This window comes from Mixophyes fleayi, chromosome 9 (genome assembly GCF_038048845.1).
Source record: "Mixophyes fleayi isolate aMixFle1 chromosome 9, aMixFle1.hap1, whole genome shotgun sequence".
In the NCBI taxonomy this organism is placed as follows: domain Eukaryota; kingdom Metazoa; phylum Chordata; class Amphibia; order Anura; family Limnodynastidae; genus Mixophyes; species Mixophyes fleayi.
In genome coordinates, this window is record NC_134410.1 from 48,538,256 (window position 1) to 48,557,873 (window position 19,618).

The 19,618-nt window shown below is 39.7% G+C and overlaps 1 protein-coding gene across 1 annotated transcript in view; it reads left to right on the forward strand.

Moving 5' to 3' along the window:
- The window catches only part of AMOT (angiomotin), a 53,946-nt gene that overhangs the window by 16,445 nt on the left and 17,883 nt on the right, over positions 1 to 19,618 (forward strand). The window contains exons 2-6 of the mRNA XM_075184307.1: positions 1,333 to 1,443; positions 1,734 to 2,604; positions 9,129 to 9,579; positions 11,349 to 11,493; positions 13,179 to 13,271. Coding sequence (XP_075040408.1) covers positions 1,772 to 2,604; positions 9,129 to 9,579; positions 11,349 to 11,493; positions 13,179 to 13,271 — 1,522 coding nt within the window. The 5' untranslated portion in view covers positions 1,333 to 1,443; positions 1,734 to 1,771. The remainder of the gene's footprint in view (positions 1 to 1,332; positions 1,444 to 1,733; positions 2,605 to 9,128; positions 9,580 to 11,348; positions 11,494 to 13,178; positions 13,272 to 19,618) is intronic.

Below are 19,618 nucleotides of genomic sequence, written 5' to 3' on the forward strand. Positions count from 1 at the left end.
GTCTTACACGATTTTCCTTCAGATCTGTAGACGTCATATGTCATAACCATCGTCTGAAAAGATTGTGGGCAACACGGTGGCGTAGTCGTTAGCACTTCTGCCTTGCAGCACTGGGGTCATGAGTTCAATTCCCGACCATGGCCTTTATCTGTGAGGAGTTTGTATGTTCTCCCCATGTTTGCGAGGGTTTCCTCCGTGTGCTACGGTTTCCTCCCACACTCCAAAAACATACTGGTAGGTTAATTGGCTGCTATTAAATTGACCCTAGTTTGTGTCTGTCTGCGTGCCTCTCTGTCTGTGTGTGTGTGTATTAAGGAATTTAGTCTGTAAGCCCCAATGGGGCAGGGGCTGATGTGAGTGAGCTCTCTGTACAGCGCTGCGGAATTAGTGGCGCTATATAAATAAATGGGGATGATGATAATTGTGACTCTGTAATCTCTATGGAGATCCTGATCGTGAGTGCATACACACTGCAGGATTGGATGGACATTGTTTCATCTTTGAATAAAATTTTTAGTCTGGTTTAAACATCAAATAACATCAAATAAACCGTTACAATGCGCTTTGTAACGACTATCAATCATTGTTGTAGCAGAGCCGAAACTTAGAATTCTAGCGCCTGGGGCGAGAAAGACAAATGCCGCCTACCGAGCCCTCAATTTTAACCAAATGAACCTAAAATATTCCTAAATTGCGACCCCCCTTCAGCGTTGCGCCCTGGGCGGTCGACCCTGTCGCACAGCCCTAGCTACGGTCCTGCGTTGTAGTGTGTATCCAGCCTAAGTTCTTGCTGTGTGCTATGCACCAGGACTATTAGGTACTTGTCCAGTTCTCCTGACATCTTGCTGATGCATGTGTCTGCATATTTTATATTAGAAGGAATAAGTATAGCAAATAATTAACATCTAGTCAGACCTAAGGAGTAATCAAACCTTGGCAGATCACTGTCATTAGCCAACACACTTTTCTCCCTGTTCTGCTTGACACTTCTTCAATCTCAGGTGTTTGTTGGAATTGCTGGTTGTTTTGGATGACCAAAACGACCAAACTTACTGCCTCAACTGGTATGTTTTCTGGGAAACATAAGTTCCCATGGATTTGATTGTAATTTTGCTTACTCTGTTCTGACGTTGATCCTATGTTTTAACAGCACACTTTTTACGATTTGTTGAACACTCGTCTCTTACTGAGGGTTTGTTTTGTAAAGTGACAGTATATGTTTAAAATATACATATTGATAAGTGTGTAAAAGGATTTTTTGTACTTTGAAGCTCTGTTTCATTCTGGACACATATTTCAAGTTTATTTTTTTTTATTTAAATATATTTTCAGACTAAAGAAGAGAACAACCAGAAAAGCATTCCTTTTTGGGCCATAGACACTCACATGAGCAGAAACGCTTCACAGCATTGGTGGAAAGCAACCGAGACAAATCAGAAATAGGTAAAATTACATTTTAATAAAAGATGATTGTTATAATGATAAACCTCAAGACTACAACTTTGGTAGAAAATCCCATTGTTACACATGGTTCTGCTTAAGTTCACATACATTAATCATTACTTTCACCATCTAGAGCTCCCATCATTTCAAATGAAATGAACTGGACGCCCATGTGAGCAAATGGCGATTTACTCAGGCCATAAAATCCATCCCATACTGAATTATGCTATATTTGGGGAGATTGTAACCTTGATTCATAGACTAAAACCTTATTATTGCTGCTATTGCAGGTCACTCGAATTCCAATTTCGAGGTGCTGCCATTGGAGATGAGGACTTCAGAAGAACAAGCAGCCACCACAGTGTTGCAGAGACTGCTGCAGGAGCAGCTACGTTACGGCAATCCTAATGACAACCGTAACCTGCTGGCCTTGCATCAACAAGCCACAGGGAACGTTCCCCTCTACGGTGGCGGACAAGTGTCTCAGAACGAGGGACTGAGTTCTCAGGACTCCCAGTTAGTTCCACATGCTGCCCGCCAGGAGCCACAAGGGCAGGAGATCCAGGTGGAGAATATGATGGAGAAGCAGATACCATTAAGAGCTCAGAACAGTGAAGACCTCCCTACATATGAGGAGGCCAAGGTTCAGTCTCAATACTTCCGTGGACAGCCTCACGCCAGTGTTGGCGCAGCTTTCTATGTAACTGGGGTGACCAATCAGAAAATGAGGACTGAGGGTCGTCCCACAGTTCAAAGGGTTAGTCAAGGAAAAGTTCATCAAGATGATGGTCTGAAAGACTTAAAGCAGGGCCATGTGCGTTCCCTTAGTGAGAGACTAATGCAGCTCTCACTAGCTACAAGTGGTGTGAAGGCCCATGCTCCTGTTACAAGTGCCCCTCTTTCCCCACAACCAGGGGACTTCTATAAAACCTCTGGATCCAATGAACTATACAAAAATCCATCACAGAGTGGAGGACAAAAAGTGATGGAACTTAGGGGACCTCCACCTGATTACCCATTCAAAAATATTTCCACTCTCCCTTTACATGGAAAAGCCAAGGAAATGGGACACCATTATGGAGACCACAGAAGCAGTCAGCAGAACCGTTCAGATGGGCCTATGGTCCGTTACCAGCCTCCCCCAGAATATGGATCCTCCAGGTAGGCTTTTTTTCTCTTTAAATAAAATGTACTTTTTTAAAACTGCTAGACCGTGATTTAACTTCCTTCATGTACTTCAGGTCATCTGTCTAAACTGAGGAAAGACTGCACCTACACTTCACATAAAGAGAGGATGGGGGAGGGTGCAATTTAAAATGCGTATTAATGGGCTTTCTTCAAACCGTGAAATTTATTTCGGTAAAGCGCTCAGATCATGACACATTTTTTTTCAAACCAGCAGATCGCAAACCACAATGTTGGCATTTTGACCCGGGATCCATGCAAATGGTACAGTGTATTAAGCGATGGTTTGCAAAACCACATAGAAAGACGCAAATCTTTTAGATATTGCCAAGATTGGTCACATTGCATATGTTTTGATTATGGTTATATACAAAGGTGCTTGATTTACAGTTGATCACCAAAATGTAGCTGCAAAAATATTCTGAGGCACAAATTTTATAATATGTATAACTTTAAATACAGCATACAGAGCAGTCCTCATCACAAAGTAAACTTGCCTCAGGCCTAGGGAACGCACTCCTGAAACATGTATTTTAAAGTTAATTTCAGATGCAGTTAAATAAGTTAAATCAGGAATGAACGTTTTTTGCATGATATGTAAACCAGCGGCTTGCTACAAATTGCATGCAGTATGCAATAATCAGAATTTGTTTTGTCTTTTAAATCGCCACTCCTCTGATGCGATTTCTTACAAACCACATGTTCAGAAATATTGCAGATTGTATAAAAAAACCGCACTATTAACCCCCTCCTTGATCCCTGACTAAAAATTCTAACTGAAACTTCATAATACCAACATTTATCAACAAGCAAATGCATTAACTCTAAATATTATTATGTAATATTATTAATAATATTTATGGATTGCTGTTTTCTGTACTGTTTGTGTACTAACGGTGTAGAATGATATTCTATTCTCTCATGTGAGCATATCAGACATTTTGTTTTTGTATTTCCCAGTATTTTGTAAATCTTTGTGTCTGAAAATAAGTTATTTTAATGAACTGGTTCCTTGGGAAAAACAAAATCTGTTTACATGCTGACATGTCAAACCTGAGCATACTGTAAGAAATGCTAGAGGCAGTGTAATCTGTATTCCAATGGAGATTGATAATTGCTGATTACAATACATAGGAAGTACAGATGACTAGAGGAATGAGGCTGGTTCTGTGGTGGAGAGGAAGTCTCAACAATTAAAGCCATTTTTGGGCTGTGACAGTTTATGAGATGATGACAGTGGACAGGTTTCTAGGAGAAGAAAGTTTTCGGCACAGTGACAGCAGGAAGAGGATCTAATTACACACATACTAAATAATCAGTTTATGTTGGTTAAATATTGAGTAAAATGTGTCTGTCTAGCGTGCAGTGGAAAGTTAGTAAATTAGTAAATTAATCACTTGTATCACGGAGCAATTCTCTCCATTTTTCATGTTGTGGACACATTTCTCTGCATGTCTTGGTTGTCTACCTGCTCAGTGACCTTTTAAAACAGTGGTAGACAACAGATGGCCTGTTGATTCTTCACCTGCAGTCCCCAGCTGACTGCTCCCGTTGTACCTCAATCTATGCTTTGTTATAAAGCAGAGAATAATGCTGAGCGGGTGCGCTGGCTTCCGCGTCATGTGACCTCTGCACACTGCAGGGGATCACACAGCACAACCAATCAGAGGAGAGAGAGCAATGTAGTTAGCACCACATGCTCTCCTTCTGGGCTCTAACTATACATGTAAGTGTGGATAGGGAAGACTGACTTGAGGAGGTGAGAGGGGCATCAGGGGCAAACGCAGGATTTGTAGAGGGGGGTTTCCAAACCACGCCACCAGTGGGCGTGGCCAGCATTAATGGGGGTGTGGCTATCATTTTAGACAGTGCTTGGATGCTCTCCAACTCTTCCTATCCCCATAATATTCATGGGCAATGCTGCGTGCACAATACTGTTAGGTGAACGCAGCTCTCCCTATTCAAGCAGAGCTGTGTGAAGCAGGAGCAGGGCCCAGCCACCTCAATTATACAGTCTCCCAGGCTTGGAGGGGGTTTCCAGGCACTAGGAACCCCCCTCCCCCCCTTTGGTTTGCCTATGGGCATGTGGGGGGGTCTGAGTGGCATATGGGGAAGTTTAAATGGCTTGTGAGGGGCATGTAGTTTCTGAGGGAATGTGAGGGCATTTTGTGACAATTTGGGTTCTAAGGGCACGTGGGGATATTTTGAAGTAAGTGGCAGGTCTGAGTGGCATGTGGTGGAATTTTGGAACACGTGGGCATGTGGGTGCATTTTTCGGATGAGTGATGTGGGGGTGTTGACTATATTTTTTTGTTTATGGATATTGGAGTGCTGTACATGTGATCTTTGAACTATATTGAATTGCCAATCACTGTTATAAACCAGTTGGCTTGGAGTTTTAATGAGGCTTATTATGCTGGCTTCACACAAAAGTAAGAAACAAAATGTGCGAATCGGTAATGACTCCCTTTGAGTAGGTGAATAGGCTTGTTGTGACTTGGGATTCTTGTTGGAATTAAAAATGGACATTTAGTCAAAAGGCCCCAACATCTCACCAGTAATACCAGTTTGTTAGAACGAGTTATAGAAAAGTGTATTCAAACAGCAACACAGTGGTTCCAAAATGAATCGCCTGTTCTTTCTTACAGTGGAAGCACAAGTGGATTTATAAGAAATATGTAACCACTGATTTACTTATGCTTCTGCAATGTCAGTGTTAAAGTCTTGGTTATTGCATTAACCCCTGATATTTTCTAAACAATTGCACTGCATTGTACAAGCATTTAATAGCAGATAAGCATTACTGTTCTAGGAGGAAGCAGGCATTTCTGCTTTCCCCTTTTTCTTGAATAAAGCCCTTTGTCTCTGGAATATTCTCTGCTCACCTGTTGGATATTTCCGGGGAAGAAAATAAACATTCCATACAGTAACTTATCTGATCAGGCAACAAACTTAGAGAGTTTCTTTGTTTGACACAAATGACTCATTTTACCAAATAATGAAGTCACGTTATCTGTGTGGTAAACTCCCTCATTTTTAGAATTGGTTTTCTTAGTGTCACAACGGGTCTTGTGACTTGTGTGTATAGAACTCTATATAAAACTGGGGAACTATCATGTTTTGTTTTTATTAATGCTGAACTCTCCCCCTGTCCTGACCAGCAAAGTAATGCTAGTCAGGACTGAGATGGGCTAGAGACGGGATTAACTACACAGATATGTATGTGCAGTATAAATATCAACTCAGTTACTTGAATTATCATTGTATGGATTTCACCATTACTGCAACCGGGTATCAATGGCCCTAATTTAGGTGAACTTAAACCTTGTTATGTGGGGGATGGACCATGTGAGAAAGTCTCCTACCCCCTTGAATCAAACTGGTGAGGGTTCCACACTTTTACTGTTATTTTATCCAAGATGTAGAACCCACTTTTGCGTTTCCCACTGGACACTTCACTTGTCCAAGTTGATTAATCAGTGTGGTAATTAAAGTGGAGGCAGACATTTTGTTGACCAAATCAATATTGAATATACACTTATGAAATACCCTCAGTGAAGTACCTAGGTACATTCTCAAAAATATTGTCTTCGCCCACAAATGGCTTCCTCTACTCTAGGTGAGCAACAGGTCCAAAAGGTCCAACTTAGCCACCAATACAGTGGAAAAAGCCAGTGGAATATGCATAATGAGCTTTAATTTCTTTTTTTTAGAAAAAACACTGACCTTCTGACATGAGAAGAGTATAGACCAGTGATTGCTAATCTGTGATACTCCAGGTGTTGTGAAACTACAAGCCCCAGCATGCTTTGCCTGTAGATAACTAGCTGATAGCTGGCAAAGCTTGCTGGGGCTTGTAGTTTCACAACAACTGGAGTGTCACAGGTATAGACAAATCACTTCTGTTAGGGCAACAAACATTTTATATATTTCTAAGTAGGGATAGGTTTTTCTTTTTCTTTTCCTTCTTTTTTTTTTTATAATATGTTTAGTGAAACAACATATTTTCTCTTTTCCATTTGTTTAGAAAACCTGATGTGGAAATTAGTTACTAAAATGATTAAGCACTTGCCCATTATTTTATGTGTACAGAGTTACTCTTTTTTTTCGACCCAGACTCTTTTTAACTTTATTTTACACAAATTTTTGTTTTTCCAAATGAAAATCTTGGGGGGCTGCATCACGTTTACCTGATGGAGAACTTTGATTCTCCATCTACTTTGTGATTCTAAATGTCTTGATCATACTAAAATAGTCCAATAAATAATTTCACAGAAGGAGAAAATGTGAAAGCCAAGTAAACAAACGAAAAATACCATTTTGCAAAAGGCTGCCAAAAAAATCGCAGTCTTTATATTGTATTTTATATGCTTTGAGGAGGTCACATGACTTTTATCTCACTCAGCATGTTGAATTCTCTTTTCTCCACTGACAAAAATCTGACTTGCAGAAATTATAGGGGATATTCTCTAAAATTCTCTAGAATGGTAAATGTACTCCATATTAGGTAACTATTTCCATACTTAACCACTACAAAGTGGCATGAAATGAAAGTCAAAAGGTGATATTTTCATAGAATATGGAAAACTCTACTAATTTACCTCATATTTTAAAGTCTACCTATGTCTTAAGTACACATCCAGTTTGTAGATGCTGGTAATTTTCAGTCATCTGACATTTCATCGTGGTATAGCCATAGCCAATGAAACTGTTTGTATAAGAGCCTGATCTCTTAATAAGTATGTGTCTGGATTAGTGTTTAAAAGGGAGGTAGTGAAATTAGGTAAGGAAACTAGTCCTGTACATTCACGATGGCTGATAAATTACAGCTCTGAATGGAGAGTGTGATGGATGTGACCTACATTCCTATTAATGACACATACAAACAAAGATCCACCTTCTTGATGTGGGAAGAAGCAATGATACTGTGACTGGTCCCAGCAGCTACACTTTGCCGTCAGAACATCAGACGGCAAAGTGCTATCAGGAGTTCCCAATTTACTTCTTGTTTTGTGGATAACAAATTCGTGTGACCTGAGAAGGTTTCGGAGACAACACTAGTTGCATTACAAAGTTAATTTGCTGTCTGTCAGAGGTGTTGTCTGGACTCGCATTGTGGTTTGCTTCGGTAAACAAGAGATGGAGGTGCTTTGCCTGAAAATTGAGTCCATACCTCCTAGAAGATGCCAAGAAGGGAGGAGTTGCCAAATATATTGAAGAAAGTTGGATAACTTGTGAGACCTTTGGTGTATATTGAGACTGTGTTGTCTGTTTTTCATGTATGTATACAGTCCTGTGACTCCTTATTCTTGATTTACATAAGATAGGGATTATTTTAATCAAATTTATTTAATGTGGGTATGCTATGAAAAAAAAAATATATATATATATTTTTTTTTTTGCAGCAATTCAGTTGTCACCTTCTACCATATTTTGACTAAACTGACTAAACTTTTTATTTTTTATTTTTGTGCTGAACCAACATCTATCTATACATGTGTTTAAAACGTAATGTGTGTTGGCTTGTCATAGAGTCACCATAACATTTTTGGAGCTTGCAATCTATTCTGCTGTTGAGAGGAGCATTTTTTTTTTTTTTGTTATAATTACAAAATTATTTTAATTGTAATATTCTTTGAAATATTAGATTTGTGTTGCAACATTCTGTTCTGTAAGATACAAAGCACTTCAGATATAATTGGTGAAGTTCTATAAATCATATTATATTGTATTTGAAATATTTTTTCATTGAATTTTGGTATTTATGTCATTGATGGGCAACAGGCGGCCTTGTGGCTCCCAGCTCCTTCCTACTTTATTGACAAATATGTTTGGCATAACTTGTAACACTTGTTTATCTTACAATAGAATGTCTTAGAATGTCTTTACAGCTAAGAGTATCTTTGTCGGTTTAAATGTATTGTTATTAACTGTTATTGTAACTTATTACTGATATTAAGGGTATTGTACGGCACTTTGGAAGGTTAGTAGTAGTGTATCAGCTTGCCTATCACTGATTGTATTATTGTGCACTTACACACATTGGAGGTAGGTATTATACCAGCTGGAATTATCCATGGCTCGATGATGTCATTTGTTTCTAGGGAGATATTTGCCATATACAATGGGTCTCTATAAACATTATTTGCAGTTGTGTGTTTCTCTTTCTGATAGGTATAGCGTTTTTCTGCTAAAGTGATATATTTCTATTTGATACCTGAGATTAAGTTTTCATCATTTATAGATTTTTCTAGATTATTATATATTTAGTTAGTGACAGTGATCATCATATACCTGCATTTTGTGTCCTCAGTAGAGCAAGGGAAAGAAGCTTGCTGATAATTATATATAAGTAGCGATGCTGTATTCAATGTACTTTATCTTTAATAGGTGGAGGGTGGGGAAACGCAATTGTGACTTTTATTTTTTGTTTTAGAATCTTTCAGTGACAGATGTATGAGACAATGAAATTTAGTTTAATCAACTTTTGTGCTCCGCAGGCAAAATCAAGATGTACAGCAGCAACACCAGCAGCGATCCCTACACTATCACAGTCCCACCTCCTCTCTTACGTCCCTTGGCTCTATGAGCCTTCTACAGTCCCCTCTACCTTCCGTCATGTCCCCATCTCAGCAGCAGCTTCCGTCCCCAAGCCATGGGGAATTCTTTTCTGGAACACCCCGGTCTCAGCAGATGTCCAGTCAGTTTCATCATGGAGACTTTTATCGTTTGTCTCAGTCATACTTTGGACAGCAGCAGCAGCAGCAGCCACAGATGGACCCTGCTATGTCCAGACCTCCTCCTTTGCCCTCACCGTATTCCCAGATGCAGGGCGACCCATTTGCTATTGTTTCCCGGGCACAACAAATGGTTGCTGTTCTGTCGGAGGAGAACAGGTCTCTGCGCCAGGAGCTGGAAGGATGCTATGACAAAGTAGCCAGGTTTCAGAAAGTAAGTATTACCTAGTGTTGAATGAAATGTATCTTAATACCATATAATCATCTGACATGGTATAAAGGCACTGAAGTTAAATTAAAAGTACAGAAAAACTCTTCTTAAATAAAAGATTATAGTTTTTACCTTAATTACCCTGCTCTTGAAAATTGTTTGATGTGGGGGCATCATCCTCAAAGTTACATATTGCTTGTGCTCTTTTTTATGTATCCTAACCATTGTTTAAATATTACTGTGAAATAAATAGTGAATGGCCAATTATTTTTTTAATGGTTTCAGACATTTGGTTGAACATGTCTCTGTGTTTGCAGCAAATTTACTTAGTGTATTCATCAACCAAACACAGTGGAGAGAGCAGTTTTGGGTCTGATCAACATTTCAGAGGGCAGCGTATTAATTAAATAAGAATGAGTGACAACGGAAGCACTTTGTGTCTGCTATACTATAAAAAATAAAATGTGTCCTTACGACCATGCAAATCTGAAGCACAAATGTTCTCTTGTGGCATCACACTCCTATTTATGTGCAGATGGTGGTGGCTTTAAGGTAGGCGCATGGATTTGTGGACCAAGATGGTGGCATTGGCAGGTTCAAATGTGTGCACTTTCCGTTCGAGGTGTTGGCGAGATCAGGGAGTGCCATGATAAGTGCACATTAGGTGCACAAATGGAAAAAACAGGTTTAATAATGTGGGATGGCATTATGTAAATTAACTGGCAGGGAGATGGGGTGAAGAGTGCGCATTTAGGGAGGCTTTTCCCAGTTTGTTAGAGTTTATAGCGCTCAATCACTGTAGTGTTGCATGCGATTCTTTCTCATCATAATTAGTGCCATCTGACAGACGAGCAGAGTTCCCCATTCACTTCAATGTGTCAGTAAGGGAGCAATTGAGCACTATAAAATCTAACACTTTTCTGTCTAGCAAACACCTGTCTGACTCCACCCTATTGGTTAATATGATCACATGTTTGGTTCATGCTTGTTTCCATTGCTGCTATTACAGAGACCAATAGGAAGCAGCCATCTCCGTTAACCAGTCACAGTGCAGACTGCTTCATTCTAGTGACTACTGTAGCTGGGAGCTAGAGAGCTGAGGCAGCCGGAGGAGATGAGTAGCTTAAGACTGGGAACATGTTCACTGGCACAGGGTAGGGGTCCTTCTGACACCACCCAGGGGAAGCAGACTGTCCACTTGAACAGGGTTGACCTATTTAAAATGGACACGGTATAGCCATATTTAGTGTGGTCTAAAGATTTGCTTCCAAAATAGAGTGACCCTACACATGTGCAACAAGCTAGAAAAAGTGTGCATTAAAAGAAAGTACACTGTGTACCTTTGTATTTTTGCATATATTATGCAGCATGAAACCACGTTTGTATGAGTCTCTATCCCTGCTTCCTCTCCTCACATTCCTCTGTATAAGATGCACAAGCCAGTAGTGTCATTGTGAGACTGCTCGTTTGCTTAGCAGGGGCTACGGTCCTCAAGGGGACCTTCAGGTGCAGAGGTGGAGGTGGAACGTTCAAACAAAAGCGCTTTTATGCTGAATGAGATCACAATTGTAAAAAAATAAAGCTTCACAGTGAACCATATTTGCAGTGCACTATGTATATGTGAGTATGTTTTATGAATGTTCCCATTCTTTTTATATAACTGTGGATCTAATATGCTCATTTGGGTAGGGAGGAAGCAGGTGCAGTGTGTCATTACAGAGGGAGTGTATAGTTGGCCATGCGCCTCATGATATTCGCTTGGCACGTTTCAGATGGAGATGGAAATCCAGAGAGTCTCTGAAGCATATGAAAATCTTGTAAAATCTTCATCCAAGAGAGAGACTTTGGAGAAAGCCATGAGAACAAAACTGGAGGGTGAGATCCGGCGCATTCACGACTTTAACAGGGACCTGAGAGGTACAACTTCAATTTCTTCATTCAACTCTGATTATGGTTAACAATAAAATTATTAACTGTCCTAGTACAGTGTGAAATGTGCTACTTTCTACTCACTGGGTGTAGCTATACCTCTAAATGTCTGCACAAAAGTCACTTACAGATGCACCCCGCTAGCCGCTTCCGCTGTAAATTTTTTAATTCTGAGTCCCCACGCTGAATATTTGACCTTCAAACTGTATAGTCTACATATAAGAGAATACTATGAAGTGATGTGAAACACGATTTAAAAACTTGTGTTGCCACTTTACCTCCCAGGTGTAAATGACAACAGAGCTTCAGGCATGTAAATATTACTGCGCCCATGCAGCAGCTGTGGGAATGCCGGTGATAGAAGGAATTGCTTTTCGGAAGTGGTGGTATTAAGAGGCTGGGTTCCCATGACACTATAGTTCAGGTATTTTGAAGCAGCGTTTTGCTCTTCAAATCATTTGGGTGTTCCTTGTATTAGAGGCCCTCCCTTCAGTCAGACTTCTTTTCCCATGTGTATTGTCACTAAATTCCAACTCCCCCACAAAACGAAGAATCATCTTCTTTTAATTCTTTTAATCTGAGGCTCCTCTGCTTATACACTGTGAGCCTAAGTCATTAAGGCAAAAAATGGGCAAATGTTCTCTGGGACAAACCATGTTACAATACAAGGGGTGCAAAGTAGTTTATTATTTTGTGCATAAGTTAAATACTGGCTTTTTTTTTCATCTAGCACACAAATACTTAATAGCTTTATTACTACACTGAAATTTAAAGTTGATCTAGGACAGGCCCTACCCCAACTATAAATCTGTCCCCACATTTTAAATTTACCTCCCCCTCCAATGCAACATGGTTTTGCCCAGGTGCAAATGTTACTCTTTTTTTATGCTTTGCTCTCCTTAATGACTCAGGCCCTGTGTGTTCAACTCTCCTCCAGAGTCTGGTTGTACAATGTCCTTTTATAAACACTACAAAATAATGGATAGGACAGAAAGTGTCCATACCACTGTGTGCATCAGACAATCTTGTGTATATTTCTATATTGCAGTTCTATTTGTGTGGCAACCCCTGCATAATGTGTGAGTAATTATCACTTAATATGATCTACTACAGACTACATTGTTATAATTTATATGAAGCAATGTCATCCGTTAAATCTAGTTAGTGGATCCATCACCTGCAACCAGTCTGCCATTTTGTGGGTGATCCAATATTTAGCCTAGAACTAGTGATAGTGAAGTCACGTTTCTAAAGAAGTATGACTTATGAATGTTTTCCTCTACTGTGTGTAAGTACACTATCAAATGCTGTTCCAGTACTGACTTCTGCTGTGGGTTACAAGAACATTTGAGGGTAAATTTATCAAGTTGCGGGTTCGGACAAGTGTAGATGTTGCCTATGGAGATATTGCCTATCAGATTCTAGTTATCATTTATTTAGTACATGCTACAAAATGACAGCTAGAATCTGATTTTTTAATATAGGCAACATCTTCACTTTTTCAAACCCGCAGTTTGATAAATTTAGCCCTTGGAGTCACTTCAGAGTTCTTGTACTATTCTAAAAGCACCCTGTCTGATGCCTTGTGTTTTTGTAGTTACTAACCTTTGCAACCATCTTTGATGTAGCAGCTATTAAAAATGCTTTTTTTCTTGTTTTGTTTTTAACTTTAGAACGCATGGAAACTGCAAATAAACAGCTTGCAGCAAAGGAGTTTGAGGGATCGGAGGACAACAGAAAGACCATATCACAACTTTTAGCACAGAGTAAGTTTCCTGCAGTAGTTTGTGTCTGTGTTTTCTATGTTGTACTGTTGTACATCGGAGTGTTTGGCGGTCACATATGTAACATAAATAACAGTGCAGTGCATAGTAAACAAAGCAAGTTTTTGCTTTGCATAATGGATAAATTAGGACACATTGGATATTCCTTATGCATAACGGTCTAGTAGGGGTTATGTGGATACCTCGGGACCTTAAACGCAATATTTAGATTCTGTTATACACATGTAATTTTAAAATGAACCACACCTGGTTATATGATTGAGTATCAACATTCATTACAATTTGTAGATTATGAAGGGTTTTTGCACTAATATATATATATATATATTACACACACACGTACACAATATAATATATAATATATTTTGAGAGGGTGAATGAGACTTGAGACTTTAGTAGTCACTCGTCCATATTTTAGGATTAGCCGTTCATATTGTAGCCAAGATAAATATTTATTTATTTTTCTTCACGGATGTCGAGAATTTGTTCCTGCTGTATTAGCTAAGTTATTGAAGCTTGAATAAATGGTATTTGTACCTGTTTGCAATCTGGACTAAGGGCTAGATTTACTAAGCTGCGGGTTTGAAAAAGTGGGGATGTTGCTTATAGCAACCAATCAGATTCTAGCTATCATTTTGTAGAAGGTACTAAATAAATGAAAGCTAGAATCTGTTTGGTTGCTATAGGCAACATCCCCACTTTTTAAAACCTGCAGTTTAGTAAATCTAGCCCCAAGTGTCTGTTGTCAAGCAGATGCATCTGCTACTCATTCAGACCGGGACGCATCTTCTACTCTGCGTTGCATACACTTGCATGCAACTTTTTCACTTGCAAGTTACGCTTTCGCTTGCATTCCACTCTGGATCAGGCCCATATTGTCTAATACAGTGTTTCTCAAACCCAGTCCTCAGGACCCCTAACAGTGCAGGTTTTCCAGGTGACAGAGGAAATAATTTTATCACCTGTGGATCGTGTCAGTCAGTAGTAAATACACCTGTGCTACAGCAAGGAGATATGGAAAACATGCGCTGTTAGGGGTCTGAGGACCAGGGGGTAAATGTATCAATGTCCGGATTCTTCAACTCCGGCGAGATCGGCGTCTTCAGCGCTTAAATTTAAAGCGGCGCTGCCTTGTAAAGGTAAGTTTCCCTTTACAAGGCAGCGCCGCTTTAAATTTAAGCGCTGAAGACGCCGATCTCGCTGGAGTTGAAGAATCCGGACATTGATACATTTACCCCCAGGTTTAAGAAACACTGGTCTAATATGTAATATTCATTCACCTCATAATGCTATTTATTTGGTTTACAAATTTAAACATAGTAGGACTGTATTTATATAGATATTTTTGATTGAAAAGAGGGTCTTAGAAATGCATTATTTATCACTTATTTAGTTAGTGGGTGGCACTGATCTATTACTGTGTATAGTAATCAGTATGATCCATCAATGAGCAGCCCTGGTCATTTAGCACTATTGAAATATACTGATAGATAATCCCAATAAGGGTTAGGGCGCACACTGGAGAAAAAATAGGGGTTACACCGTAATAAATTGGAGGGAGATAGGAGATGGAGAAACCTGATAATAGGCAGACTTTGTCGCTGCTGCAGACCCACAGTGGGCAGCTCAATCCCACTAATAGTAATGGGTAACACAAACAACAATAAATGAGGGTCGCGCTGCTAAAAAGGCAAATCAATACTGTTGAGCAAAATGATTCAATTGACAAATTGCCAGGTAAATATAACACTGCATTTAATAAACTTGTCAGTAATCCACAATAAATTAGACTTAAGATAGTGCTCCTAGGTCTATCAAATAAACCATATAATAGGGTATACCTAATTAAGGACACTGTATTAAAAACACACATATAAAAACACACATATAAAAAAAGGGGACACAACCGCGGCTGTAGAAAAAAGTTGGTGTACACAGAAAAAAACATCCAGATATAGAATAATCAGTCATAAATCCGGAACATCCAAAGCATTCAGTATGTGCTTAGTAGAATGCACACTGTTCTATGAATAATGTGTATAGTACCTCATAGATACGGCCTCCTTCAAAATCAGACAGTGTGTGTGGCAAGATAAAATCTCAATCACCTTATTTATATGATCCGTCAATAAAGCAGATGATCCGTTTCACAGATGATATGGTTGTGTCCCCCTTTTTTTATATGTGTGTTTTTATATGTGTGTTTTTATTTAGCCAATATTGATTTGCCTTTTTAGCAGCGCGACCCTAATTTATTGTTGTTTGTGAAATATACTGATAGCCTGTAACCCAGTGGTGGAACTACCATTAGTGCACCAGGTACGGTGCACCAGGGCCATGGACATAATGGGCCCTGCTGCACGGGGAACTAGCGAGGGCAGCACGGTGGCGTAGTGGTTAGCACTACTGCCTTACAGCACTGGGGTCATGAGTTCAATTCCCGACCATGGCCTTATCTGTGTGTAGTTTGTATGTTCTCCCCGTGTTTGCGTGGGTTTCCTCTGGGTGCTCTGGTTTCCTCCCACACTCCAAAAACATACTGGTAGGTTAATTGGCTGCTATTAAATTGACCCTAGTCTGTCTGTCTGTCTATGTGTGTATGTTAGGGAATTTAGACTGTAAGCTCCAATGGGGCAGGGACTGATGTGAGTGAGCTTCTCTGTATAGCGCTGCGGAATTAGTGGTGCTATATAAATAAATGGTGATGATGATGGTCCCCAGTTCTCTCCTCCTCGCTTCCCTGCATCGGGGCCCACAGCTCACTAGTTTTGCCTCTGCTTTAACCATTGTGCTTGTTCCTACACATTCATGGCCACCCCGTGGAATCTACAGTGGGAAGCAGCCACCATACGGTTCAGTATTGCTGGTGGAAATGGATTCCAACAATACAATATTTTAACTAAAATTAAAAGACTAAGCAGTAATTAGTGGTAAGGTTAAGTAGGAGGTTTTTTTCTTCTATAAACTATCCTATTAAATGGGTGTTATGTGAAGATTTGGGTTAGATGTCACTGTCTTCTAAAATCTGTAGAAACCAAATGTTTTAAAATGATGGGTATTGATGTCTAAAACTGTGGTTTGATTTGTCTTTTTTTTTTCCTTTTCTTCATTTGGATCCCTTTGCTTTTGATGTTTCTTTTTTATTAAAGACTTTGATCTCAATTTTCCCACCCTATGGAAGGAGGGGTGATGTGATGTGGTTCCTGTATACAGCCAAGCTTTACAAGAGAAAAAAAACCTAAAAGAATTTCTTGCTAATGTAAAGCAGACAGTCTTGTTTTAAGCACAGCTAGTTGAGTAAATTAAAGGTGTTTACATACTTTCTGTGGGAGTTACCGCATTTACCAGACCATATTTTCTGTGGGAGTTGTCTCATTTCTCTTTTAAAATCACGTTTTATGTAGGTGTTGTCTTTCTTAATACCAAGAATACTTTCCTGGCTTTAAGTGATCAGAAATAGGGAAAGGGTCGGTATTGTAGTGTGTAATAGACCTTTTCCCATTCCTATTGGGACACAGACTGCCAACTCCTAGTTGACTGTGCATTTGGCAAATGGAATATCATCTAAATATTGTGACCGCAAATAATGTTGGCATTTTAAATTCAATATATAACTGGGCATCTCTAGTAATATAGAATTTAAATATTTTATATCAGATTTGTTCTATCTCCCTGGCTGGAGGTACAGGTGTAAAATATATTGTTCTACATATTGGCCAATAGCTATTTGCTATTTTGATTTGTAGTTTAATTATTTTAACTCAACGTTACCGAACAAAAAGCTAGTTACTCTTGCTCTGTCATTCCACTCTCACTGAAGCAGTAGTCATTATTCAATTAAATTCAATTACAGTAATTAAAAGTTCAGCTGTGGGAATTCCATAACTTTTTGAAATAACCATTCCGCAGTAAGCATTAATATAGCCATTCTATTACATAAATTCATTTTGTGCCTCGGTGTGTATGTACATTACATGTCAAATTAAAATGTATATATTTCAATGTATTTTCATGTTCATCTTTTGATCATTGCTGTCCTGGTTCAAAAATGGTTCACTTACAGAACTCAGGGGCAGATGTATTGATATGTGGTTCAGCAAACTTAGATATTTGCTATTTAAATAAGTCCTATCGTTTGGGTTCATGTACATAATTCATCTATTTATTTAATTCATCTTCCATTAAGGACTTTAACATTTTGTTTGTGAGCACTTTCATTTTTTTTATGTTGGCAGATAAGTGAGGAGCAAATTTACCTACGATTTAGCTTAACAAGTTGATGAAGTTCCAGCAATTAGTTTCCTCCGTGTTCCACGTTCTGTGGATACAGAAAGATGAAAGCCTCTTGTCTAGATCATTACAAGTGGTAGGCTTTAGTTCAGTCTTGTTCATGTGTAATCCTTTGCCCTGATTAACCATCCTCCCACTGCTACGTATGGAATGTAGATGTACTGGTCTATCAGTGACTGGGTGTTAATGGCTGCAGGGACTCTTGTTACCAGATCCTCTGTTTAGTTATTGTTACTTTTGAATTGTAGTTCATGAAGTGCTGTCTGTAATCTCACGCATCCTGTCATTGGCTATAATCCTGTTAGAGAAGGAAGTACAATCATTAATTGGTTATTCGTGGTATATCTTTCATACCTCCACACTCTTCACTTTCTTCATTTTGTATCACTGTGTGCTCACATTTCCATTTTCATTGCACCTAATATGAAATATTGGAAAGTGCAATAAAATATTTTATATTATATATTTTTTTTTTGAGTAGTTCACATATATTTGTTGCCCTTGGACCAACTAATTAAGTACAACACGATTTTTGTTTTGTTTTAAGAATACATTGTTGGTCGTGTTGACCATCTGTAAACGGTAATCCTGTGGATTCAGTTTTGGCCCCATGTGAAGTAATTTAGTCTTTTTCTTTATTGCTCTTTTGATAAGTAGTATTCAGGCCCGGTGCTCCCATTAGGCAAGGTTAGGCACTTGCCTAAGGCGCCGGGCTCTGGAGGACGCCTGGAGGGCGCCACAAAATACTAAAAGACTTTAAAACTGTGCAGCGACCGCTGACCATACTTGTCACGGCCGCCGCACAGCATTCAGATGCACGGGGAGGGGGGGGAAGAGGCTATTTTGTCACCACCGCCGCCTCTCTGCTCCGTCTCCTCCCCTCCACTTACTAGTGTCAGTGAGTGGAGGGGAGGAGACGGAGCAGAGAGGCGGCGGTGGTGAGACAAGGTAAGGAGAGGAGGGAGGAGGGCGGCGAATTTTGCGGGGGGGGGGGGGGGGGGGCGATTTTTGCGGGGGGGGGGGGCGCTTTTTTAAAAATGCCTAGGGCGCCATGGACCCTAGCACCGGCCCTGGTAGTATTTCAATTTGCTATTACTAGAAATGCTCAGTGAGACCTCCAAAGTAAAATATCAGCATTATTTGCAATATCTAGATGACATTCCATTTGCCAATTACACATCATATTAGAAGTTTGGGCTGCAAATCCTAGTTCACAAATATAATCTTATGGTTCATGATGAAGATTATTCCATTTCACATAAAAATCTAAGGGGAAAATTAAATTCAGCGCAATGTGTCTATGGAAAGTCTGCGGAGACACATCGGGGCGATGTCCAACAATGAATTGTCGTTGGTTATTCCTCGCTCCCCTTACCGTAATAGACGTCAGCAGAGGTGGAACTAGCAAGCTGTGGGCCCCGGTGCAGGGAGGAGGGAACCGGGGCCCCTGATCATCTCCGTCTGCCATGCAGCAGGCCCCATTATCTCCATGGGCCTTGGTGCACTCCACCTTCTGCACCAATGGTAGTTCTGCCACTGGGCGGCAATGCGCCCAGCCAGACAACACTGTGATATCCAGTGGCACCTTGTGCTGAATTGAATCTGCTCCCAAGTGTCTTTCACAAATAACTAGTTAATCTCCATAATTCTGTTGGGAGACTAATAGCAAGCAACCATGACAATTGTAGCCTAATTCTTTGTAACATTATAGAAAGTAGATATATAACTTTGCAGGTTGAAACAGAAACACTGCTTTTTTTGTGACAGGCAAACAAACAGCTAATCGCATCCCTGTCTTACAGTCACAGGAGACATCAGCAAGTGTAACCGATCCCATAGCAGACAGGTTACTCTATCATACAGCAAGTTATGCAGTTTAGAAAGAAAAAAATTGAGGCCTGGGCTCCTCAGAGGTTGCAAGTTCCCCACAAATAAACATAGTTCATACATAAATTGTAAATCTGTTCTTGGAGAAGACTCAGAATTAACCCAGACTGCTCTGCTTTGAAATTTTTTTTTAAATTTCCTCTAAAAAATAG